General features: G+C 40.2%; 2 protein-coding genes and 1 long non-coding RNA gene across 14 annotated transcripts in view; 1 reads left to right on the top strand and 2 right to left on the bottom strand.

Annotated features, from left to right (window-relative positions):
* Positions 1-9,013: 9,013 nt before the first annotated feature.
* LOC149132337 (uncharacterized) lies at positions 9,014-18,989 on the bottom strand. The gene is made up of 3 exons (XM_089364442.1): positions 18,868-18,989; positions 15,551-15,682; positions 9,014-9,405 (listed from the first exon to the last, which is right to left on the bottom strand). The coding sequence occupies exons 2-3, from the start codon at positions 15,626-15,628 to the stop codon at positions 9,151-9,153; spliced, it is 333 nt and encodes a 110-aa protein (XP_089220568.1). The 5' UTR covers positions 15,629-15,682; positions 18,868-18,989; the 3' UTR covers positions 9,014-9,150.
* A 52-nt stretch (positions 18,990-19,041) lies between these two features.
* Positions 19,042-21,432, top strand: LOC106878477 (uncharacterized). The gene is made up of 3 exons (XR_001410503.2): positions 19,042-19,513; positions 20,383-20,810; positions 21,223-21,432. It is a non-coding gene; the product is annotated as an uncharacterized LOC106878477 (long non-coding RNA).
* Positions 21,433-22,137: 705 nt separating this feature from the next.
* LOC106878470 (polyamine-transporting ATPase 13A3) overlaps positions 22,138-25,723 on the bottom strand; it is an 84,432-nt gene continuing 80,846 nt past the window's right edge. For all 12 annotated transcript variants that reach the window (XM_089364428.1, XM_089364430.1, XM_089364432.1 and 9 more), the window contains one exon: positions 22,138-24,473. In XM_089364428.1, coding sequence (XP_089220554.1) covers positions 24,246-24,473 — 228 coding nt within the window. In that variant the 3' untranslated portion in view covers positions 22,138-24,245. The remainder of the gene's footprint in view (positions 24,474-25,723) is intronic.

Genomic DNA, 25,723 nt, shown 5'->3' with positions numbered 1-25,723 from the left:
TAAGTAGAACCCATACGGAGCAAAGGTAAAAATCAAAAACAGAAAAATATTTATATGTCTCCCACCACCATTTATTCTCACCTCCGTCCTTCCCTCCCGCTTTTTTTTTTTTTTTTTTCATCCGAACGCTCGATTTGATTGCCGGGAGGCAAACGCAGTTGACGTCTCGTCTCGTCTCGTCATAGGAAGCCTGTAATTAATTAAACCTTGTGAGGCAATCATATAACAACAACAACAATAACTATAGCAGCAACAACATCGCCTTTAATAAGGAACAGCACGAGCCAACGAAGGGGCTTTTTATGTTATCGCTCATCTTGCTAAAAATAGCAGCCAAATCTCCCGCAAATCGCTCTCTTATTGTCTTCAAAATGGTCACCTTGGATTATGTTATCTAGAGGGAGGATTATTGTAAATTTCAAAAGAAATGGAAAATAATTACGGGCATAAAAAATTGCAGTGAAATCTCTTACTAAATAATGCCTGATGTCTCAAAAATTAAGGATATTTTTGAATAGGATATTCCAGAAAGAATAAATATGGTTTTCAAAAGAATGGAAATCATTTGTAAGCATGAAGAAATAGCTGTTAAATCTCTTCCAAAATAATAATTACTGTCTAAAAAATGAAGGATATATCTAGAGAATAAATATGATATTCAAAAGAATGAAAGATACTTGCAGACATGAAGAAATAACAGCTAAATCTCTTGCAAAATAATGTCTACTGTCTCGAAAATTAAGGATATTTTGGATCGTGTGGTCCAGAAATAATTAATATGAAGCAGAAAAGATTGGAAAATACTTGAAGAGGTGAAAAAAAAAAGAAATAGATAAATAAATTAATAAATGTTGAGTGAATGAGGGAGAAACTATGTGGTTGCTGGATTTGCTAGTAGTAATAGCAGTCAATTCTCCCTCAAATTTTATCCCTTCTTAAATAAGGACATGTTAGATCGTGTGGTCCTTGAGACACTGGGCGGTGGGCGGGGTGAAAAGATGAAATGGTCATGACTGAAACACAATTGATTATAGATGACCTAGGGTTAAACAAAAAGTACTAACAAGAACAGAAACAACAACAATTACAACAATAACGTGAAATCGAGACTCTTGCTGGAAATAACGACGAAATCTCCCACGTTTCATTCCCTGTCTTCTTGAAAAAGAGGACAGCCTCGAAAATGACAGGATGGTCGTAGATGGAACACGCCTTTGATAAGATACATGCTTGGTTAGGGCTCACCTGGGGTTAAACAACAATAAGAAGAAAAGTAACAATAAGAGAAAAAAGATGGTTTGGCTGAAGTACATGATTGCGTGGGAAAGGGGGAGAGGGATGGAGACAATGTTACATAATAGGGTGGGAGGAGAAAAAAGGATTGAGAGACGGAATTAATTGGAAAATAGGTGGTAGTGGTGGTGGTGGTGGCGACGGCGGTGGTGGTGTTCATGGTGAGGAAAAGGAGGGTCTAAAGGTTGGAAGGAATAGAAAGGAGAAAGAAAGTATGAATAAAAGGAAGAAATTAAAGAAAGAAAGAAAGAATGGAGGGATGGGAGATCAAGAGAAAGGAAGGGAAAGATTGACGTGTGTTGCTGTCTGACATCTACTTCCCAGAAGATTTGTGTCATTCTGGGTTTTAGAAAAATATTTTTTTTTTTAATATATAATTAATAACTTGATTTAAGAACACACACATACTCACATATACACATACAAGCACACACAGACAGATAGATAGATAGATAGATAGATAGATAGATAGATAGATAGATAGATAGACAGATAGATATGTTTCTTTATTAGCCACACAGGGCTCAACATAGAAGGGACAAAATACAAATGTAGAGTTTTTCTTTTCGAGGGGGGGCGAAAACAAAGCAGAAAAAAGAAAAAAAAAAGTGGGGACATCAATGAAAAAAAAACATCGCAAAACGTTTGGGGTATTTACAAAGAATATGAAATAATACAGAAAATTCCCAATAAATGGGGAGGTTATCCGTGAAAAGAAAAACCTACGAAAAGACCACGGTAACCTCGGTCCTTAGTGTCACAGTTTGTTAAATAAAATTTCTATTATTTATGCAAGAAACGTAAGTAACTCCCTGTTTACAAAATTTTTAAACGTTTTATAGAATCATGGTCAAGGTGGCTTCGTCATTTATACGTGCCATTCTTGCTACATGTATCCATCTTTTTTCGAAACATTTGCTAGACAACACTTGCCTCTCTACTCTCACCTTCCTTTTCAAGTGATACTTGAAAAAATTGATGAGAGATTGACCAGAGAGGAAAGTGTTTGTCTCTAATCCTTTCAGACGCGTCCACCAGATGCATTCTTTCGCCATAGCCACAAGTACGATAAATACAGCTCTTCCTTCCCGTTTAAAAGAAGGATGCGTGACGATATTGACGATAGACTCGGTTGATAAACCGACTCATCCCACACGTGCAGCAGTCGTTCGACATAAGCACACAGCTCCAAAATGGTTGGACACTGCACGAGTGCGTGCAGAACGGTTTCGTCGCTCTGACCGCATCTCGGGCAGGTCGGCCCCGCATTTCGCGAGCCGTGTCTATAGAGCTTATCCCGAACGGGTAGCGCTTCTCGGTAGCACTGCCAGGCCAGGGATCTCTGGAAGTTGTCCATAGGTCCCGGCCCGAAAGTCGTCCTGAACAGGCGGGTCAGGTATTCCTCGTCGACACCCAGGTTCGCCCCGAGATCGTCGTCGTACCTGCCCTCCACTAATCCCCTATAGAATGACTTCGTTGTGATGCAGCCGCTCAAGGTCGACCCGGGACGGCAAAGTTGTTGCAGAGCAACGCGACACTCACGGTGCCATTCGCCATTCCTCGGCCTCTTTTTGATCCACGACTGCAGCTCGGTCATGGAGACGAGCTGCGGGAAAGCGCGTCGCACAAACGGCGACCACACCTGCTCACCGTCGTCTACGTAGAGCCGGAGATGTCGCAGTCTCAGCGCATGTCTGCGCATCATCAACCACGGCATGCCCAGCCCTCCTTTCAGCGGGTGTTGGCAACAAACGGATCGCCTCACCATCGGAATGCTTCCTTTCCACAAAAAGCGGAAGAGGATGCGCTCCATTTCGGTGATGGCGCGATCGGGACAAGGCACGACGGTCAGGTGGTATTCGATGACGGACGCGATGTACGCGTTCGCCACCTCCGCCCGACCTTTTAGGGACAGCTTCCTCTCGGACCATTGCCGGCAGAGAGTGGCCACCCTACTCGTTATCTCGTCCCAGTTCTTCTCCGTTTGCAGGTCCGGACCGAACCAGACTCCGAGCAACTTGACCGGACCGTCCGTCCAGCGTCCCACTACTGAGGCGCTGCCGGACGGTATGGGCTTGCTTCTCCAGGTGCCGAGCAGCAAACCCACCGACTTATCCCGGTTGATTTTCGCTCCCGTCACCGCTTCGTAGTCTTTCAGCGTCTCGCCGACAAGCTCGATGTGCTCGTGGCTAGACGCTATGACGGTGACGTCGTCCGCGTATGCCGACACGCTCGTCCCGCACCCCAGTTCTCGCGGGATGCCCCTCAGCGTCGCCAGCTTCCGCAGTAGTGGTTCGAGAGTCAATACGTACAGGAGCGGCGACAGGGGGCATCCCTGACGAACCGAACGTGCAATGTCGAAGGGTCCCGATAGACGTCCATTGACGCGAACAACCGAACGGATGCCTGTGTACAAGGCAGCCATCCAGCCGCGGAAAACGGGACCGAAGCCGGCCACTTCGAGGACGGCCTCCAAGTATCGATGGCCCACCCTATCGAAAGCTTTCGATTGAACCAAATTGATCAGGGCCCCACCCATGCCAGGTTCCTTAACTACCCTCTCTATGATGTAGCGCATCAGATGGAGGTTGTCATGGATGCTCCGGCCCGGCACGGCGCACGTCTGCTCCGTGCCGACCAGTTTCTCGATGACAAGCGCCAACCGTTTGGCTAACACCTTGGCCAAAATTTTCAAGTCTGCATTGAGCAGAGTGATGGGCCTAAAGTTATCTATGGCGTCCCCCTTGTTTGGATCTTTCTTCAGCAGCGTTACCGCTCCTCGGCTCACAAAACCGGGAATGCTCCCGTTCTGCTGCCAGTTGCAGTACACGGCCGCCAAGACGTCTCCAAACAAGTCTGGCATACAGTTGTAAAGCTCGTAGGGCAGACCATCCAAACCCGGAGATTTGTCCGTCGAGCAACCCGCCATCGCGTCCCTCACCTCCTCCGCCGTGATGACCCCTTCGCAGCACTCCGCCTCTCTTGCCGAGAGTCGTGGCAAGCTGTGCAGGTAGGCACTAAAGTCCACCCTGCCTTCTCGCTCGCCACTCCTCCCGAACAGTCGGGCAAAATGCCGCTGAAACGCCTCGCACATCTTGCTCGGCTCGAGCAATTCGCGCCCCTGTTCGTCTACCAGAGACCGGATGGTGGCTCTGTTACCTCGCTGCGCCTCCGCCATCCGGGCCTCTCGTGCGGCTCCAACACCTTCATTTCTCAGAGCACGCATCCTTGCCCTGACAGCACACCCTTCGTGTTTAGCATTGAAGTGTTGGTCGAGTGCCAACCTCGCCGCTAAAACGTCGGATGCGATGCCACTTCGCAATGCCTCTTCTAACTTTATCACTAGCTCCCCCTCTACTCTGTTCATCTCTACAGCTAGTGCCCTGCTATACCTTATTGCTTCCGCCCTTACTGCTCTCTTGAGGGCAAACCACCATTTGTTGTTGACGATGGCTCCCGTCAAAGCCCTCTTTACTAACGTGCTAATCCGGTCTCTGAAAACCTGTCTCGACGGGAAAGACGCGTTTAATTTCCAGTAACTGGGACCCTGCGTATGTGCCTTATCTAAGTCTAGCGTACACGTCACAAGTTTGTGATCCGTGTAGCTGACTATGTGGAACTGTGGACATCCTAAACTATCTCTATCTCTTGTCCTACACACTATCCTATGTAGATACGATCTCGACGACCCAATGCGGTTGCTCCAAGTCCACGTTGGCACATTTGAGTGGTCGAGTCGGTACCTGTCAGACAACTGGAAGCGTCTGAGCAGGTCTCTGAGGCCTTTGCATCCCCTTCTAGTTTTGTCACTCCCCACGTAGTCTAGATGCGTGTCCAAGGTAGCATTCCAATCCCCCACTAAAAGTAAGAGACGAGACGTTCCCAGGAATACTTCTAGACGTCGAAAGAAGTCCGACCGACCTGTTAAAAGAGGCATATAAACTGCCAGCAACCGAAAAGCGCCTCCATCGCTGCCGTCCACATCTAGGACAACCAGTCTACCCTCCGGGTCCGTAAATATCGTCTTTACTTGGAGATCCAGACTCTTGCGAAAAAGAACCGCCGTGCCACTACCGCCCATCCTCGGCAGACAGGGAGAAAAATAAATGTTAAACTGTCTGCCAAACATGGACTTTAGGGCCCGCGGTTCATGGAGTCTGGTCTCACTAATGGCTATGATATCCAAATTGTGGGACTTGATGTCATTTAAGAGGTACCCTTGTTTCCAAGGGGACCCCAAGCCACGCACATTCACACAACCAATATTCACCATGATTCTATTTATACGTGTGCTTTAAAGCACAAAACAAAAAGAACAGAGAGTTACTTACTGTTCGAAAGTTTTGTTTCCTCCTTGGATTTTTCACCAAGGAGGTTATTGTACAATTTCTTGCACAAATATTTTTGACATCCCCCTACCGAGTTGGGGTAGAGGGATTTTATTTTGTTGTGTAATGCTGGTGTTACATGATAAATTTTAATGTGTTTTGGCGGTGTTGTGCGTGGGTGGTTGTTTGTTTTGATGTCGTTATTTGTGATGTTTGTTTTAGAGTTGATGTAATTCATCAACTCTGTGTTTGTACTGTCTATTGCTGTTAGCATTGTTTTTTGTATATTACTATTGGTGTTAGTAGTATTTTCGCGAGATGTGAATCTCTCTGCTTTGTTTGTGTTTGCCTTTTGTTTTGTTGTTTTCTTACTGCGCTTCCTCCTTCCTTTCGTAGCTATTTTCCACTCCTCCCCACTCTCTTCATCCGATGAGAGTTCTGAGGAGTCAGAAAGAGGTAACGGCAAATTTTGTGCGTCTGTGTGTGTTTCTGTGAGTGTTTGTGTTGCTGTTTTTGTTGGTGTTGGCTGCTTGTTATTTGTGTGTGGTGTATGTGATATGGGGGAGGGAGAGGCAGTCTTGGAATTTTCTTTTTTTTTCTCTTCTGTTTTTGCAGTTTCTGTTGTCTTTTCTGTTGTGGTTATTGCTGATATTTCTGTTGTTGTTTTTTGTGTTGCTGGTGGTGTTGGTAGTAAAGTTTTTCTGTTGTGGGTATTTGGTAGTTGCTTCTGTTGTTGTTGTTGTTTTTGTTTAGCGGCCAGAGGGCAGTCCTTTTTCAGATGTGCCTCGCTGTTGCATAAGTAACAGCGAGGCCGCCTGCCTTCTACTACTATATGTAACTTTTGGTTTGTTGCCAAACGGATGTATGGTGGGATTTTTTTGATTTCTTGTTCGTTTGTGTGGAACAAGATTTGTATGCTTTTTCCCGTCCAATTGCTTTCTCCAACGTTTATTTTCAGTATGTTAATGTTGTCCATATCAATACATATGGCCGATATCAACCATAGTGTGTCGATTGTTGGAGGTGCGTGCTTTATTGTTACCTTTGTTACCTTTTGGCCAAGGTAACTGGGTAACATCGTTATTTCAGGTGTGTGAAGAGTTAGCGTTGAATACGTCTTCGCCAACTCTTCATTTCGAAAAATCACCTGTACTTGTGCAAATCTATAAGTAATATAAGATTTTTTATCCCAAATTGATCTTAAGCATCTTTCGATCTTGTCTATACTGGCCTGTTCCGGCCTTCTACTTCTAGTGTTTATTATTTTATAAATTATTGTTTTCCTACTTGTTTCCTCTAATACGTGTTGTGGTATGTTCAAATGTACTTCACCGCTTTCTTTGGTAATCAACTTCCTCGTTTCTATAATTTCCTTTGTCGTGTAGGACACAACAGTTTCACTTTGCTTCAAAGCTTCAGCAAAGTTTTTGTTATTGTTGTTATTATTGTTGCTGGTGCTGGCACTGGTGGCAGATGTGGTATTTGTGTCAGTGGTGTTGTGGCTTTTTCCTTCCTCTCTTTCGCTTGCTGCTGGTGAAGAGAGCAAAGGTTGAGTTGAATTGTTGCTGCTGCTGTTGTTGTTGTTGTTGTCGTTGGTGGTGGTGGTAATGATTTCGTCACGAGAATTGGTGTTGACGTCAGATTCTTTGGAGACATTGTCCATGTTCTGTTTTGTAACCTTGGTTACATAGATAGATAGATAGATAGATAGATAGGTAAGTAGGTAGATAGGTAGATAAATACATACATACATACATACGCACACATACATCTTTTATCTTTTACTTGTTTCAGTCATTATATTGTGTCCATGCTGGGGAACCGCCTTGAACAATGTGTTTTAGTCGAATGAATCGACCCAAGTAATTATTTTTTATTTATCTAATTTTTATTATTATTATTATTATTATTATTATTATTATGTAAGCCTAGGATTTGTTCAATAGGTCTCTTTTGCTGAACCGCTAATTTCAGAGGACGTAAACACACCAAAACAAGTCGACAAGCGATGGTGGGGGACAACGCAGACACAAAGACGCAAATTGTTCTCAACATGAAATATAGCGGCGGAATACCAAAACGTAAGCGGCCAAGACATTTAAAATCATTATTAAACAGGGACCGGTTTCAAAATTTGTAATGTAACCATATGCGACGCAGTAAATATTTTCTGCAGACATATTCCTGGAATTAGCGCGCCAAAACGAAGACTTTTGAATTTTACCATTAAGCTGTAATTAGCAGAACCATATACACGCGCACCTATGGCGGTGGGCAACTTTGTATAGGGTTCTGAGGATTATGGTTACATTACAAATCAGGCTGCAGAGAAATAGACAGTCGGTAAGATCGTTAATTTTGAAACCGGTCCCTGTTAAATAATGATTTTTTTCGGTGATTTTAAATGTCTTGCCCGCTTACGTTTTGGTATTCCGCTATATTTCATGTTGAGAACAATTTAGGTCTTAATAGACACAAGATGTGATCTATTTCTAGCACATTGAATGTCCACGTTAGTGGTCAACGTTATATATAAAAATGTACTTTAATCCCCTGAGATTGCAGATACTGTTTCTGAATCTCTTTGATTCTTTAAATGTGCTAGCTTCCTGGTAATTTATCGATATTAATTCATATATGATTTTTTACCCTATTTTTTAATATATATATATATATATATATATATATATATAATTCGCTTGCCACTAAGGTGGTAATTTAATAATACCTTCCCTATACTTATATATATATATATATATATATATATGTATGTGTGTGTGTGTGTGTGTGTGTGTGTGTGTGTATATATATGTAAATATATAAAAATAAAAATAAAATAAAAAATAAAAATAATACCCTCCTCAACCTTATATATATATATATATATATTTAAACTGAAAGACATATATATAAATATATATATTTAGTCTAAAAGATATATATATGTGTGTGTGTGTGTGTGTGTGTGTAAGAACGACCGTGCGAACCCAAAAAAGGAGAAATGGTGACGAATGGAAAAAACAGGACTCCTTTTATTTAAACGCGTCACACGGTCGAACACAAAATTATATCAAGTGATGATATATATATGTTATACTTCGATAACATAGTGATTTCGTAAATGGCCAGTAAAGGAAGACGATAGAACACAACTGTATGAGATGAATAACAGAAATATTTATTGTGACATTAAAATGTATGTCTGTGTGTGAGTGTGAATGCGACATATTAAAACATAATAAAAGACAGGCCGTCATGTAAATAGAATAGTGTGTATACAAAAGAGTGTGTGCACAAATGTATGTGAATGCGTGAGATACAGCAGATAGAAAGAGTCAGTAACACATATACGAATTTGCCAGTTTGTTGAGTACACAATAGTAACAGTCTGTATGTAAGAAGTTGAGGCGTGTGTGGCAGAGCGATCACTCGTCGTGATGTTAGGGCTTCCATGCCGAGCCGGGTTCTGGAGTACAGACGTTTATTGCAGGCTGGGCTCTTGTCTATTATTTATCGTGGTGAAGAAGAATCACACAAACAGAATCGAAGAGAGATGTGCCGCGGTTGTTTGGTTAGCTGTAGGTATCGTGTATACGTGTAGAAAGTTATGTTGACGATGTTGGCGACGTCGGTGGCGAATCTTGTAGTTCGTAGTTGAAGTGGTGTTGACGCTGGCGGCGACGAAGCTGGTAGTAGTCGTAGAGTCGTGTTGCTGATGGCGACGTCGGTGGTAGTCGTAGTTGGAGATGCTGTTGATGTAGTCGCTGGAACTGCTGCTGCTGATCTGTGTGGTACACGGAACAGTCTCTAAGAGAACTGAACCGAGACGAATTTTGCCGCTGAATTTAGGCTATTTATAGTTGATGGTAGGCTCCCAAAGGCATCAGAAAAATACTCTATCACGTGACCTTATTAGGGGCCACGGTTGGTCAGTTTGCGTTCTGGCGGGAACGGTACGAAGCAGTTGCCGCTTCAAATAATAATCAGTCATGTGATGACAGGGAAAGATGTTTTCTACTACGCCCGCGCTTGTTTATATATAATAGTGAGAAGATGGTTTGTTTGTATATAATGGCGATAGTAGTTTTGTATATAATGGCGATAGGTAGTTTCACTACATATATATATATATATATATATATATATATATATATATATATATATATATATATATATATATATATATATATATAGATAGATATATATATATATATATATATATACATATATATATATATATATAAATAATATAAACATATGCATATATCCATACATATACGAACATACCTACATCTATATGTATACATACATGCATATATGGGTATAGGACATCACAAAAAACGTTAAACACAATGAGAAACGAAAACAGAAAACGAACTTTTTTCAAACAACGAAAAAAAACAAGCGGAGAAACGAGACATGCAACATAAAGAGTATAACCTTTCGTCAGTTGTCCCTGTTCTATCTACTCCGCGTGCCGAAGGCAAGGACAATACGCGACTTCGTTGGAACAGTCCTTCCCGCAAAGCAAATTAAATAAAATTTGGAATTTTTTGCGGAGGGTGAAATTGTTAACAAGAACAAGACAGTAAAAAACAGTATATCTGACTTTCAGTTTCTGTCCACCAAATTCACTCACAAATCTTTGGTCGGCCTGAGAAGACTCACCCAAGGTGCAACGCCGTGGGGCTGAACCCGGAACTGTTTGGTTGGGAAGTAAGCTTCTTATCGTACAGCCACAGGAGAAATAGAACCCAATGCATGAAAAAAGCAGAAAAAAGAAACGAAACTAACTTGAGGGCCTAGAGTATCGTACATGACAGTGACATGCACAAAACTTTCAGCCCTTGAGTCACTTGCGTAACTTTTCTGCCGTCGAAATACATACACGCACACACACACGACCACACTCAGGCAATACACTCAACGCTCAGACTACCTCACTACACACGCACATACACAGTCCACGCACTCACATACACTGAAGTGAAGTAGAAAGCTAATTAAGATGGAGGTTAAGAATTGCAAAAACTGAATAGAAATAAGAGAAAGAGAGAGTGGAGGGAAGAGAGAGAGAGAGATGGTTGAGGTATTGGGAGGAGGAGGAGGGGACGTTATAGAAATCAGATATGATGGGAGGAAAATTTTATGGAAATACATGAGAAGAAAACTAGACACGCCTCATATTGTACATACACACACACAAGCATGTGTGCGTGCGTGCATGCGTGTGTGTGTATAGATGGCAGACAAGTACCACATACATGCGTGTCTGTATGTCTGTCTGAATGTATACATATATATATGTGTGTGTGTGTCTGTCTGTTTATATATGTGTATTTGTCTTTGACTGCCGCCATGCTGGAACACCGTCTTTAGTCGAACAAATCGACCCCAGGACTTATTCTTTGTAAGCCTAGTACTTATTCTATCAGTCTCTTTTGTCTTTAGGGTCTAGGTTCAAATGCCGCCAGGGTTGACTTAGCTTTTTATCCTTTCAGGGTCGATAAAATTAGTAAAAATTGAACACTGATGTCCTAGTGCCAAAATCTGAAACAAATATTTCTCTTTCTCACTTTCTTTTTTTCTGTCTTTCTTTCTTTCTCTTCCCCTCTCTCTTTCACTCTATATTGTATATGCACATTTCTACTTGTGTGTGCGTTTGCTTCTTGTGCCAAAAAGTACTGCCGCCAAAACAAATTCACTGTCCAATCAATCGTACCAAATTGTCAGCATCTCACAGCAACTACACAATCGTTTCAGTGCAGAACTTAAAATCTACTTTTACTAAAATTTTGGTGTTGTCGCTTAGCTGCAAGTCACCCGTGACTGAGTATATCTATGATCAAAGAAATTCCGCCCGTGACCACTCCCACCTTTTTTTAATAATGTGTCCAAGGCGGAGACGTGGCTGTGTGGTAAGATGTTTGCTCCCCAGCTACATGGTTCAGGTTCAGTCCCATTGCTTGACTCCTTGGGCAAGTGTCTTCTACTATAGCCTCGAGCCGACCACAGTCTTGTGAGTGGATTTGGTAGACGGAAGCTGAAAGAAGCCCGTGGGATGGGTGTCTTTGTGTGTTGGTGTCTTAATGTTCCCATAACTTAGCGGTTCAGTAAAAGAGTGCGATAGAATAAGTACCAGGCTTAAAGAAAAAGTACTGGGGTTAATTCGACTAAAAATTCTCCAAGGCGTGCCCCATCATGGCCGCAGTGTAATGACTGAAACAAGTAAATGGTAAAAAAAAAAAGATAAGACATTATCTAGTAAAGACATTATCTTTTCCTTTTTAAGACTGATCATCTATGAGATTTGAGGGAGTTTGACTATCATTTCTAACATGTCAAATGACTACGTAGAGACCACTCTCGGTGACGTGGGTTGAAAGTGTCATTCATAGACGTTTGTTGGTAGATGAGAAGGATAAATTAGTGAAAAAATTGCAGAAAATATTTTTTCAGAGACGTTTAAAGACGGGAAAAGGCCATTTGATGCCAAAGTGGTTGAAGGAACTCTTAATTAACGAACGTAACTGCACTTGAAACATTCTCCACTGGAACTATATTTAACATCAAAATAATTAACAGAGACTTAGAGCAAATATTGCATAGCTCTCTGTTTTAAATTTGATGATATAAAGAGAGAAAAAGGAGACTTTGTTTGAGTATGTGTGTGTGTGTGTACTCGGTAACCAGAGAATCTTATTTGCGTAAGAATCATATTCTCATTAGCTCTTTAACAGTTGACAAGTTTTGTTGTTGTGGGTATTGTTGTCGTCGTCGTCGTCGTCGTCATCGTAGTTAGTGTTGTTTCTACCGAAGGCTGAGCTGCAATCTTTGAATGTATCGGGCCGGGTGCGTGTTACACAGTTCCGAGCAGATATATATGTGTGCGGCTTTCCAGCAGCACTTTGCCCGACTGTTTGGAACGAGCGATGGATCGGAGACGACAGTAGACTTCAGTTCTTGCCTCGATGATCTGTCACATTTCTCAGCAAATGACACGAAATACTGTGGGAAGCTGATAATAGTTGTCGAAATACGGAATAAGATGATCAGTTGCACAAGGCATGAATCATACGGTTTAGAAATAGTCTGCCTTACAAATTCTACAGGTTCCAAGTCAAATTTCTTCGGCGACCCCTTAGCTGTCGTCTACTGCAACTGACAGTTGAACGGGAGAATTCCTAGTCCTGTTAGCTGGGAAGTGATAACGCTGCCAAGAAATGATTGGCAAAGGGATCATCGTAGACAATCAGCCAATGCCTCTATTAAACATAGACTTTAAAATTTGGGCCAATGTATTAGCGAAAAGTTTACAAGAATGTCGTCGGTGGTCTGGTCAGTGAAGCGCAAACGTATTCTACAGAACATACTGGGAACAAAACTGGCTTCAGTGGGAACAAAACTGGCTTCAGTGACGCTCTGATCAATTTGATAGGGTCAACCATCGATACTTGGAAGCCGTTCTTAAATCGATCCGGTTCAGACGCGTTTTCAGAGATTGGGTCGCTGCATAATGCACAGCAGCATTTGCTCGTGGTCAAAGTAAACGGCTACCACTTCGAACGGTTTTGCATCGCACATCCGGTCCGACAGGGCTTTGCTTCTTTTGTACATGCTAGTTCTTGAGCTCCTACTGTGAAAGCTGGAACAGTTGAGTGATAGGAGGAAACCCTTTCGAACTGGCTGGGTCGTATTGACGTGTGCTACACGACATCACCGATATTCATAGTGCAGACCAACCGAACCAGGATGCTCAACCACTTATCGCCGTTTGTATCTCAGCTGATGTTACTAGCTTTTCTCAGCATTCAGCATCTTTCACCGAGTGTTGCGACAGGCCATCCGCCATTTTCAGATCACCACCCACTGTGAAGAGTTAAGCAAAGCGGCCATGGAAAGCTGCAGATGTTGTCTGGGGAGGTGTGTTGGCAGTGGCAGAGCGGGAGATGGCAGTGGTGCGGGAGACAGCGGCGGTGGTGGTGGTGGCGGTGGCGGTGGCGGTGGTGGTGGTGGTTACGATGATATTTAGGATAATGATGATAACGTTACACATCAACACTCTCCTCCTCGTCCTCCTCCTCATTATCATCATCATCATCATTATCACCACCATCATCAGAAACCACAAGAACGCGCGCGCGCGCGCACACACACACACACACGCACACCACTGCCGCACACTTTTCTTCATTTCGAACACTCTCAACAACTATTACCACTACTACTACCACCACCGCCACTACTATCCCAACCACCTTCAACAACAACACAAACACTGACACTGTCACCACTATATCCACCATCACCGCCACCGTCATCAATATTATTGCCATCACCACGTACACCACCACCGCTACCACCATCGCCATCACCACCACCACCAATAACAACAATACCATCTCATCCATCGTTACCAGCACCACTGTCCTGATACTATCATCACCATCGCCAACAACATCAACACTATCATAACTACTGTCACCACCACTACCATCATTATCATCACTATCGTCATCACCCCCAACACAACTACTTCTAAGGAGACTTCAGCCAACGAAGGAACCCTTACATCGGAGGTTTGCAACCGGGGTGTCGTGACACCCTGGGGAGTGTATTATAGGCAGTAGTTAGGGGCGCCTCGAGGTGTTTTTTTTTTAAATTTAAATAACAATTAACAAAAAGCAAATGTTAATACGGGTGTCGGGTGGATCGAGGTGTCAGGGTGACCAGGTCAGAGACGTGTTGGTGACCTTTGAAGTATGTAATCATTTAACCTGCTAAAAATGGTTGACAAAGAGCCCTCAAAAACCTCAGTACTGTTTTTTTTTAAATGGGGGGGGGGTAATCCTGAATATAAAGGTTGGAGGGGCATGGCTGGATTACCTTTTGATCATTGGCTTGCATGATCGGGATTGAACTATACCATCTACAAAAATACTACAACCATACTATCTCACCACCATCACCAACACCATACATACCATCACCGTCATCAATACCACTACCACCATCGCCATCCATATCACAACCTCCACTGTTCATCCATTCATACCATCACCACCACCATCCATACCACCCCAACATCCAAATCACCACCGCCACCACAGACCCACACCACCATCAATACCAACCATACCACCACCACCACCATCCATCCATACCGTCCAACATCCATGCTACCCCCCCCCCATACAACCACCACCATCATCAATACTGCCACCACCCATACCCATACCACCGCCATTCATACCACCACCACCCATACCACCAGCGCCACAATCGTCCATACAATCACCACCACCATCTATACCAACATCCATACTACCGCCACCACTACAACACTGCCACTGATGGTGTTGTAGTCGCTACTGCAACACTATCGTCGCTACTACAATAACAACACCACCCACCTCTTGAACACCACCATCACTACAACCACCACAACGCAACACCACCACCACTACTACCACTTTAACACTACAAGTCCTACCAACATTTTACCAATACACCACCATTGAAACCATCACCCTTAATACCACCACCATCACCACCAGCACCACTGCTACAACCACCATACAGCTATTATTTCTTTTATTTGTTTCAGTCATTTGACTGCGGCCATGCTGGAGTACTGCTTTGAATGGTTTTAATCGAACAAATCGACGCTAGGGCTTTTTTTTTAACCTAGTGCTTATTCTATCGGTCTCTTTTGCCAAAATGCTACTTACAGGGACATAAACACACCAACACCGGTTGTCAAGCGGTGGTGGTGGTGGTGGACATACACACAGCCACACACACATATGCATGTATATGTATGTATGTATATATGTATGTATGCATGTATATACGTATGTATGTATGTATGTACGTATATATGTATATAAACGACGGGCTTTAAGTTTCCGTCAACGAAATCTACTCACAAGGCTTTGGTCGGCCCGAGGCTCTAGTAGAAGACACTTGCCTAAGGTGCCACACAGTAGGACTGAACCTGGTATCATGTGCAATGCATGACCGAAGGTGGTGGGGGGCTCTTTTTTCCAATTTACTTTTACCTGTAAGAAAGACATGAATAGAAAAAAGATTTCTGAGGGATTTTGTTCTTGGATGGAAGGACTAGGAATAATGGTTAGTATGGTGTCGCGGATAGTTAGATGCCACAAAGGAGACGAGAATTAGAAAGACGATTGGATTAAGGGTGCCTGAATGGTAGCGGTTCGAGAACAGCTTGCTCCAAGGAACAGAGACCATGATAGTAGCGACAGGAGAGAAAGATGAGAGCATGCCAGAGGCTAGAGAGTGTCCATTACTGATTAATTACCAACCAAGTGAGTGGTTCTACTCTGAATGTGATTTAAAATGTCCCAGAACGTGGAAGCAGTATTCCATTATTGGCATCACTTCAGCCTAGTAGCGTGTCAACATTACCAGCTATACTAAGTTTCCATCTTAAAATTCCGACTGTCATCAACTTTCAACTGGGCTTGAACTCACAACCATTATTTCTACAAGCAGGATTTCAACGATCTTAACTATTTGGGCTCAACTCCCACGAGACAGTAAAAATGAATCTACCTCCCAACACGAACGGAGTTGGAATTAAGAAAGTGGCCAGTTACACAAGGGAATTAACTCTATAAGATAAACATTGTTTTAAAAATTACAGTTACTTCCCTTGAAAATTCATAACTTGAAGTTGAAATATTTAATATCAATTACTAATGATGGATATATGTATAAGAACTTTAATATAAGGTCTATGTACATACTGAAAAAAAAACTGGTTGTCCCCAAGGATACAGAACGCACAAAACCTTTACATGATCTCTCGACCTGCTAGAAATAGCAGCCAAATCTTCCTTAACCTCATAAAGCGCTGGGATTTTCACTTACATAGCATGGACTGCTGAGCACATTTTATGAAAATGAGACTACCATGCGTACATAAAAAAAAACAGAAAAATAGTTAAAATTTCTTAGTATATAATGGTGGCAAGATTTGCATCTGAAAAGTCATTAATTGAACTATTAGTCGTCTGGCTATCTGGGTATCGGAGCGTTTGAGTGACATTAGACCCCAAAACACGACCATAAATTAAATGCATCTATCTGGGCCATGATCGTGGCCTATCGACGTGTGCCTAATGGCCACGATCGTGTCCCGTCACGCTTTATGTATTAAACAATACCATAACGTCTAAAAAATAATGGACCATACATTATACCACAAAATGTACTTCCTCTTTTGTTATGAGAAAACTGTAAATGAAGTTTAAAATAAAAAGGGGCTAATGCAAAATTGCACCTCGCCTTGAAAAATGCATTTTTTGAAAAACATTTTTTCTGGATAAATAATTTCGGATTTTGTTAAATTTAGACCAACGACTTGAAGTCTTTCAACTTTTCACCGGATTATTTTCAAAACACTTAGTTCTGATGTAGTTTCGCATGCCGATGAAAATCGCATTCATTTTGTTCGTCTTTACATTATGAATTCAAATTCTGCCGAGGTCAACTTTGCATTTCATAATTTCGGAGTCGATAAAATAAGTACTGGTCAAGCACTGTGGTCAATATAATCGACAAGACACCCCCCCCCCAGCCCACGCCTCCTCACCAAATTTCAGTTTGTACCTATATTAGAAAGAAATGTTTTATAAATGAAAAATGAAACAACGAGTGGGTAGATTAAATAGTTTGAAAACTTAGCAGATAAAAAAGAAATGGTGGGATTAGAGAAAGTAGAGCAAACGAAAAAAAAAAAAAAGTACGGAAATCAAAGAAATTTCATTGGTTGAGAATAATGGCGTCACTATTCATATTTAGAGACAATTTTCGAACGGACTGCTGGCATTCTGAACGAGCAAGCGATTTATGTGTTGTTATTTATATTGTCCTCTTTGAAAATGCTCTGATTTGAAAAAGGTAAAGTATTAATTATTTTATTGTAAATGTTTTTATATGTCGTAGGAAAGAATTATTGGTCTAAATATTTTGTTAAGTAAATATAATTTTGATATAAGATATTTGATAATAATGACGTCCTAGGTCCCCAAGACGTCTGCTGTAAAAATAATTTATTTATAATCTTTTTTTTTTTGCTCGTGTGTTTTATATTTTTTTAAAAATCGTGTTATACAAATATAATTCACAAATAACATAATTATAAAAATATATTATCAGAAATAAAATGTCAACTTCACAAACATTCCTAAGTCGAAGCAACTAAGTGGGTGTGGTACGTATATCGGCATAACTACAGATTTTTGCCGGACCCGCCCCACGACTTTGGATGATCATAACTTAGAAAGAAATGGATATTTTTTAATGAAATTTTCTACGAATATGTATTATATCATGTAGATTCCGAATATACAAAACTTGGTCAATATAAAGATTTTTGCCCGGGAAAAAAAAATAATAATAAACCAGCCTGGTGGGTGTTAATGTAGAAAACGAATATGAAAAAAAAAATGCGCGCTGACGACCCTGGGGGGGGGAGGAGACTTTCGGAATATTCACAAGATCCGATTTTTCCGCCAAGAAAATGGATATTTCTTAATGAAAGCCTCTACAAATATACCTCGAACTATATAGAGTCCGAGGACGTAGGAATTTGTGGGGAAAGCTATTGGGGGTTATTTTTGAGAACTTCCCCACTCGGGGGTGCTTCTGAACAAGTCCATATTTGTTTAATTTTCTCCGTTTTGTGCGTTTGTGCATCCGTAGATTTCTACTGAAGCAACAAACAGGCAAATGAAGCCCTCACCAGAAAACTCGTTATGCTTGAGGTCAGACACACAGAAATATGCTACTATGACGACTTATCTATTGCATACGTTTTTTTCCCCCCACTTTAAATTCGCAGGTAAACATTTCTGATAGAAAGGCAGAAGACACCAGAAGAAAAATAAGGAATATACACGCACAGTTAAATATAGAAGTGTAAAGTATAATTTGTGGTGGACGTAAAGAATGGATGGCATTAGGAAGGCCAGCCAGAGAACCCAAACCAAATCAGACTGAAACCTGATGCAGCTCTCTACTTGCTAGCATGGAAAACAGGACATTAAAAGATATATATATATATATATATATATATATATATATATATATATATATGTATATATATATATGTAGTGAAACTACCTCCCGCCATTAGATACAAACTACTATCGCCATTACATACAATCTTCTCATTTAAATATAAATAAATGCGAGCGTAGTAGAGTACCCATACCTTGTCATCACGTGACTGATCATTATTCGAATCGGCAACTTCTTCGAACCGTTCCCGCCAAAACGCAAACTGACCAATCACGGCCCCTAATAAGGTCACGTGATAGAGTAAAATTCTAAAGGCATTTGGAGCCCTCTTAACGCTATATATAGATCAACTCATACCCAATAATTTGTCTCGGTCCAGTTTCTCTTTGAGAACTGTTCCGTGTACCACACGACAGCAGCAGCAGCCAGCGACCACTTCAGCAACTTCGTCCAGCCACGATGACATCCGCCGTCGCCACATCAGCAACAAGAGTCTACTACTACTATCCAGCATCATCATCATGACCAACACGATTCTACGATTACTACTAACCAGCAACAATCTCCACCAGCGTCTACACGACCTTCTATGTACACCAAACCTCCGCGGCACATCTCCCTCTTCGATTCTGTTAGGTGACTCAGCTTCACCACGGTAAATAAACAGACAAGAGTTCTTAAACAGACAAGAAATTCTCAGCCAGCGATGAACATCTGTATAACAAGAATCACGGCCCGGCATCGATGCCACGACATCACAACTAGTGATCAGCACTGCCACACTCAGCCTCTCCTCACTTTCACATACAGAACTTTTCCTATAGTGTACTAACGATCTGGTATAATTGCTTACGTGTTATTGACTCTCTTTCCATCTGCTGTAATAACTCACATACACATACATGTATCACTCACATACACACTTTTCATTGCATGACGGCCTGTCTTTGATTATGTTCTTATATGTCGCATTCACACTCTCACACAGACATACATCTTTAACGCTACAATAAATATATCTGTTATTCATCTAATACGGTTGTGGTCTTTCATTACTGGTCATCTATGTTATCGTCGCATAACATATTATGTATATCATCCATCGATATATAATTGTGTGTTCGACCGTGTGACACGTTTAAATAAAAGGAGTCCTCTGTTTGTCCATTCGTCACCATTACTCCTTTTTGAGTTCGCACGGTCGTCCCTTAAATATATATACACACATACACACACATATATTGTGTGTGTGAAGTATTCAGAAGTTTTGTCATCAGAACTACTTGTAAACATTTCCATTTATTGAATTACATTTGCAAGGCCTGCATAGACCCCGGGTTGTGGTAGAAGACTTGCCCAGGGTGCCACGAAATGGGTTCAAAACTTGCACTGTGATGTAATTTCTTGATCATCTCAACCATTCATTGTAGAGGATACACTTGTCTGCATCATTGAAATCACTCTAAAACAAGAAGTTTGTCATAGAACCAGGAGTAGTCTCAGGCAAATTGGTATCAAAAGTTAAACCTGTAGCATTTTAACCAGCCATATCCAGTTCAAATATTCTCTTTTATGTCATTTCTAAAAGTAAACAAATCTTCAATCTCGGAGCTACAAAATAGTTAATTCAAAACCATGTAAATAAATAAGCTCATAACATTTGGGAGAGTAATCTGAATGCTAAAAAGTTGACCTCTTTCTTTTACAGATAAAATCAAGATTTGTGTAGCAGACCTCCCCAATATCTGGCCTGTGAGGTTTGTATACTGTGACACAGCTGTTACTGCAATCTAATTGTGACGTCAATGCAGTGACCAAATATGGCAACACATTTTTGCATGTAACCTGTTAACGCATTGGCACAGTGAATATGTCGAAGTTTAAATCTAATGTAATGAACAACCGTAGAAGGACATCTCTGCTTTCAGCCTGTCAAAGTGAGCACAGCAAGATAGTAGGTCTGTTCCAGCTGTCTAAACCGGACGTCAATGTGATGAATAATCATGAAAACAGCTTTCTGCATCTGGCTTGTTGTGGTAGACACTATGACATGGTGGAGATGGTCTTGAAGTCTGACCTTGATACCCATATTGCAGATTCAAATGGTAACATGCCTCCACATCTTGCAATTCAATGGTAAGTTAAGAATGATCTAGAATTTCTAGATTTACTACTTTTATTGTTTTGTTTTCAATAATATGTAAGCAAAGAATGGCTGTAGCAAGAATATAGCTTCGCAACAACATGGTTCTTAGTTCAATCCCTCTGCATGACATCTTAGTTGAGTATCGTCTATTGTCTCAAGCCAACCAAAACTTTGGGAGTTCATATGGTAGACAGAAACTGAAAAGTTTATGTATTTGTGTGTACATCGTTGGTGGGGATTAAAGTTAAATTATATAATTTTAAATGCTTCAATGATTAAATTTTTAATTCAGTTTCTTTCTGAATAATATTTTTTGGTTGCAATTTTCTGATAAATTGTCTGACTCATAAATTTCTAACTAAATATAGTGACATAATATAATTTGTATATTTATCACTTCAGATGGTGACTCCCAAGGTATTTACCTCAGGACTCAATGTATGTACTCTTACAAGAACAGATCACGTGTGCAATATATTTGGAACAATATTAGAGCTTGGTCTTTGTAAGTGGACATACCACTTGTAAAGTATGTAAAGAAAATGTAAAGAAAATGTAAAGAAAATGCTATTTGTGTTAGAAAACTTAGGAATAAAACAATTCTCATTGAAATTTTGTTTGTTTTGAAATTTGTAAGATGGAATTATATATATATATATATATATTTGAAGTATTTGATTCCAGAGATTGTAGTAGTGAAAGTGAAATATTTTATATTCTGCATGTTTCTTATATATATCCCATACTGTTTAAACGAGCCCCTAATTTTTGCTAGGAAAATTAACATCTTTAAAGACTAAATTAATACTCTTATTGTTACATGTGCGCTGATAGTTTTCCAGGCTGAACCCCTGCACACACACATAACCGAGATGTAATGTCAACCTGAAACTGGAGTAGTTACCAATAAGTGATAAACTCAAGCAGCTTCTATGTATATGTGGTGCAATGTCACTACTAACCCTAGAGATTATGATACAGCTGCTTGCCATGAATTGACTACATCCAATACACCAGTTGAATCTCATAAGTCAAGAAAGGTAAACAAGGAGAATGAGTTAAACCTCAAAACACCGAACTCCCTATAACCACATCGAACACTGGAGCTAACCATAGGAATTTCTAATGCTAGGAAATCTAAGAGGCACCAAAATATGTTGATATAATCCATTTACAAATAACACCAAAACCTCAATTCTGATGGCCTTCTATAAAGTGCTTGGTTCTTTTCTTTTTTTCCCCAAACACATCTCATTGATAGTTGTTGTTAGTTGTAGTACAGAGCTTTAATAATAGAAAACTACAGAAACAAACAGAAAAAAAGGTAAGATATTTTATTTACAGATTCATTTTGGTAAAATAGACATCAGTATATTTTCTAGAAACAACTGTCACCCACAACGCCAGAAAAACAAAAAAAAAATTACCCCATGTACATCAGCCAATATTCATACGTTTGTGCCTGTGTAAGAACATGTTACACATACATTTCTGTATGTGTGTATATATATATATCATACACCTTTTAACGTCTACTTTTCCATGCTTGCATGTGTCTGACAGTTTATGTATGTGTGTATATATATACACACATAGGTGTTAGCATAGCCGTGTGGTTGAAAAAGTTTACTGTGCAACGACATAGTTTCAGGTTTGGTCCAGCTACAGGAATCCTGTTGTAGATATCTTTATGTATGTCTGTGCATATGTATTTATATTCCATGCTGTCATTCTGTGCTTTCGAAGTCTTGTGGAATAAAGAAAATATTCCTTGCTTGAGAAACAAACAAGAGTTGGTAACAGCAAGAGCATCCAGTTGTGAAATCTTGCCTCAAACAACTGTCTAGACCCATACTAGCATCAGCATAATGACACTCTATTCCAAAAACAAAATGTACCAAAAACCAAAAAAAACAAGTTACCCTTACATCACATGGTTTGATACTCTAAAACATTTTTCCTGAATATGTACTGCTGATAATGGGGGTGTATCTAATGTGTCCCTTATGCTAGTAAATATGCTATATGTGTTCATATATATGCTTATTTATATATGAACAGCTTTTTTTTTTCCATGTTTCTTGAGGTACTATTTTACAGCTGAGTTCTCTTTTTGCTGCCCACTCTTGTTTTTTTTTTTAAATTATGTATTATTATTCCACAAGTCTTCAGAAAATCACCAAGCTGCTACCCAATGTACTGCTTAAGGTAAATGTAAAACATACCATTGCTCACAAGTTATCAAACACTTAAAAAAGACGAACTTGTGTGTGCACATGCACCAACCTGCCCCCCCCCCTTTTTTTTTGAGACCTAAGACATTAGACCAGCAACTTGGTTTCCATGGAGTATAAATGACCAAGATCCCAATGGCATGGTTCTCTTGAATGGAACGCCATTTATTGCAGGGTTCAAGGTTAGAAATATTGATTGGGCGGGAGGACAGGTCAATTACATTGACCCCCCAATACTTCGATAGCACTTTATAGACCTTGAAGGGATGAAAGGCAAAGTTGACCATAACAGGATTTCAACACATAACATAAGGGAATGCCACAACATTTTGTCTGACATGCTAACACAAACACACACATATATATATGCAGCAGGCTTCCATATAGTTTCTGTTTACTAAATTTCATCCATAAACCATTGGTTGGCCCAATATAGAAGACACTTGCATAAAGTGTTGGGGTTGGTGCCTTGAAGTGGAATGGAACCTGAATTCATATGGTTTGAAACCACACAGCCATAGCTGCACCTATATTATACATACATAAATATTTCGCAGTATATGTTTATATACACATACACGACCTCCAAAAAATATTCTAAAAAATATATATTATGAGTTAAAAAAAATATTCCATTTGACATTGGCCCAATCAAAATTTAAGTTTTTTTATGTGTATAAGTGTGTGTGTGTGTGTGTGTGTATAGTAAAGACCCTCGTTGGTGACGAACGACTGTGGGATTGCACCTAGAAATTTTCCCTCAGAAGTCCAGGCAACGTTGTTTGTGGACGACCAGTAGTCACCCATGCATATCAGTCTCCCCTCTCCAAGCCACTGATATTGTCCAAGGGGAAAGGCAAAGGCCAATACAGTTTGGCACCAGTGACATCGCAACTCATTTCTACAGCTGAGTGAACTGGAGCAAATGTGAAAATAAAGTGTCTTGCTCAAGCACACAATGCACAACCCAGTCTGGGAATCGAACTCACAATCTCACAATTGTAAGCTTGATAATCTAACTATGTGCCTTCACTATATACACACACACACACACATATACACACACTTTTCTTTACACTGATAGATAGCTGGTACTTTAACCAAGGCTAAGAAATATTTAGTAGAGACGAGAGATGTTTTAGAAAGAGTTTAAGAAATGTACTTTGATAAGAGATTAAACACAATTAGATGTCATCTGCTCATCTCTATAGATGTGTCCATAGAATTCTGCTCTATGATACTGTTGGCGACAGTGTTACTGGCCAAAAAGTCTGACGCATACGTACAGTTGCCGACTGGTGGCCAGTCGCACATCAGTTGTAGTTGGCGGTCCAGTTTTTTGTGCAGTTTCACTTTCCTTTTCCGCCACTGAAACTTTCTCCGTAGGCGGGAAAAGATATTGAAATCGACAATTAAAAACTGAAAATAGAAATTAAAATAGATAAAATTGGTTATTTTACATCTTTTTGACATTCAGTAATATAATTTTGGAGTGTTTTTTTAAAAATTCTTTTAACTCTTTAACATTCAAATTACTCTGTCAAATGTAAAGCTTATTTATTCACATTGTTTTGAATTAATCATGCATTATCTTGTAGCATTGAGATTTCAATGATATGACTGTTTATTTTTAGAATGACATTGTAGAGTTAGACATGAGAGGTCAGATCTGGCTAGTTTGAATACTAAAAGAGCTAAACTTTTCAATATCATAAAAGATCAATTAAAAATAAAAATAGATTAAAATTAGCTTTTATATTTTCTCAACATTCATTAATTAAATTTTGGATTTTTTTTTTTTTAACTTTCCAATAGTATATAAACATTTTTTTAGCAAGCCTCAATGTTTCATTCAATCTACTAAAATAGCAGCCAAATTCTTCTCAAATCAAATTCTGCTGTTATGAAAAGAACATAATATACCCTTGAAAAAAAGCAGATCGGACTGAATGGCCATGGTTGGAACCCTTTTGATCACAGGTTTGCTCAGTTAAGGTCCATATAAAGCTAAATAACATTATACTGTACATTAATTAATGTAGTCCTTGATACACCATTCCTGATTTAAATATAGGATGGTCACAGCTGGAACGTCATTGATCATAGGTCATCTCAGTCAGAATTGACCTGGAGTTAAGCAACGATAATATACAGTCACTAATACTAACCACTATATTATACATTAGATAATGTAGTCCTTGATACGCTATGCCTGAATAAAAGATGGCATGATCATGGCTAGAACACCTTTGATCATAAGTCTGCTCTATCAGAATTGGCCAAGGGCTAAACAACATTTCCCAATACATTTTTATTTTTAATTAATAAAAAAAAAACAGAAATAAAACTATATACTGAGAAATATAAAAATTAAGCACACCCCCCCCCCCCACTCCCGTATCAGCAAAAGCTAACAAAGGAATCTCTTCAATTAATGATTTTTCACAATCCATTACCTTTGAAGCTCCACTGATTCTGTAAATCCACAGCCCTTTTAATCACAGTAAGCGAAGTAAAATTGTGGCCATCCATACAGACAGGCATGTCCTTCACAGCTATGCCCTCCCCTCCCTCCTGTACTTACTCTCTCAGCGGAGAGCTCCTTGTCTTGTGAGCTCACAAAATGTACCCATGCCATGGCATGTAATAGCACCTGTACCAATGGCACA

This window comes from Octopus bimaculoides, chromosome 16 (assembly GCF_046866305.1).
Source record: "Octopus bimaculoides isolate indiv1 chromosome 16, ASM4686630v1, whole genome shotgun sequence".
Taxonomy (NCBI): Eukaryota; Metazoa; Mollusca; class Cephalopoda; order Octopoda; family Octopodidae; genus Octopus; species Octopus bimaculoides.
This window is presented reverse-complemented; position numbering and strand designations above follow the sequence as displayed.

Bases quoted from the DNA above. Each gene is read 5' to 3' on its own strand.
- LOC149132337 (XM_089364442.1), bottom strand. From the start codon at position 15,628: ATGATACCAGGTTCAGTCCTACTGTGTGGCACCTTAGGCAAGTGTCTT. The intron at 9,406-15,550 runs GTGAGTAGATTT...TGTACCACACAG, and splicing joins CTCGGGCCGACCAAAGCCTT to ATCAGCAGCAGCAGTTCCAG.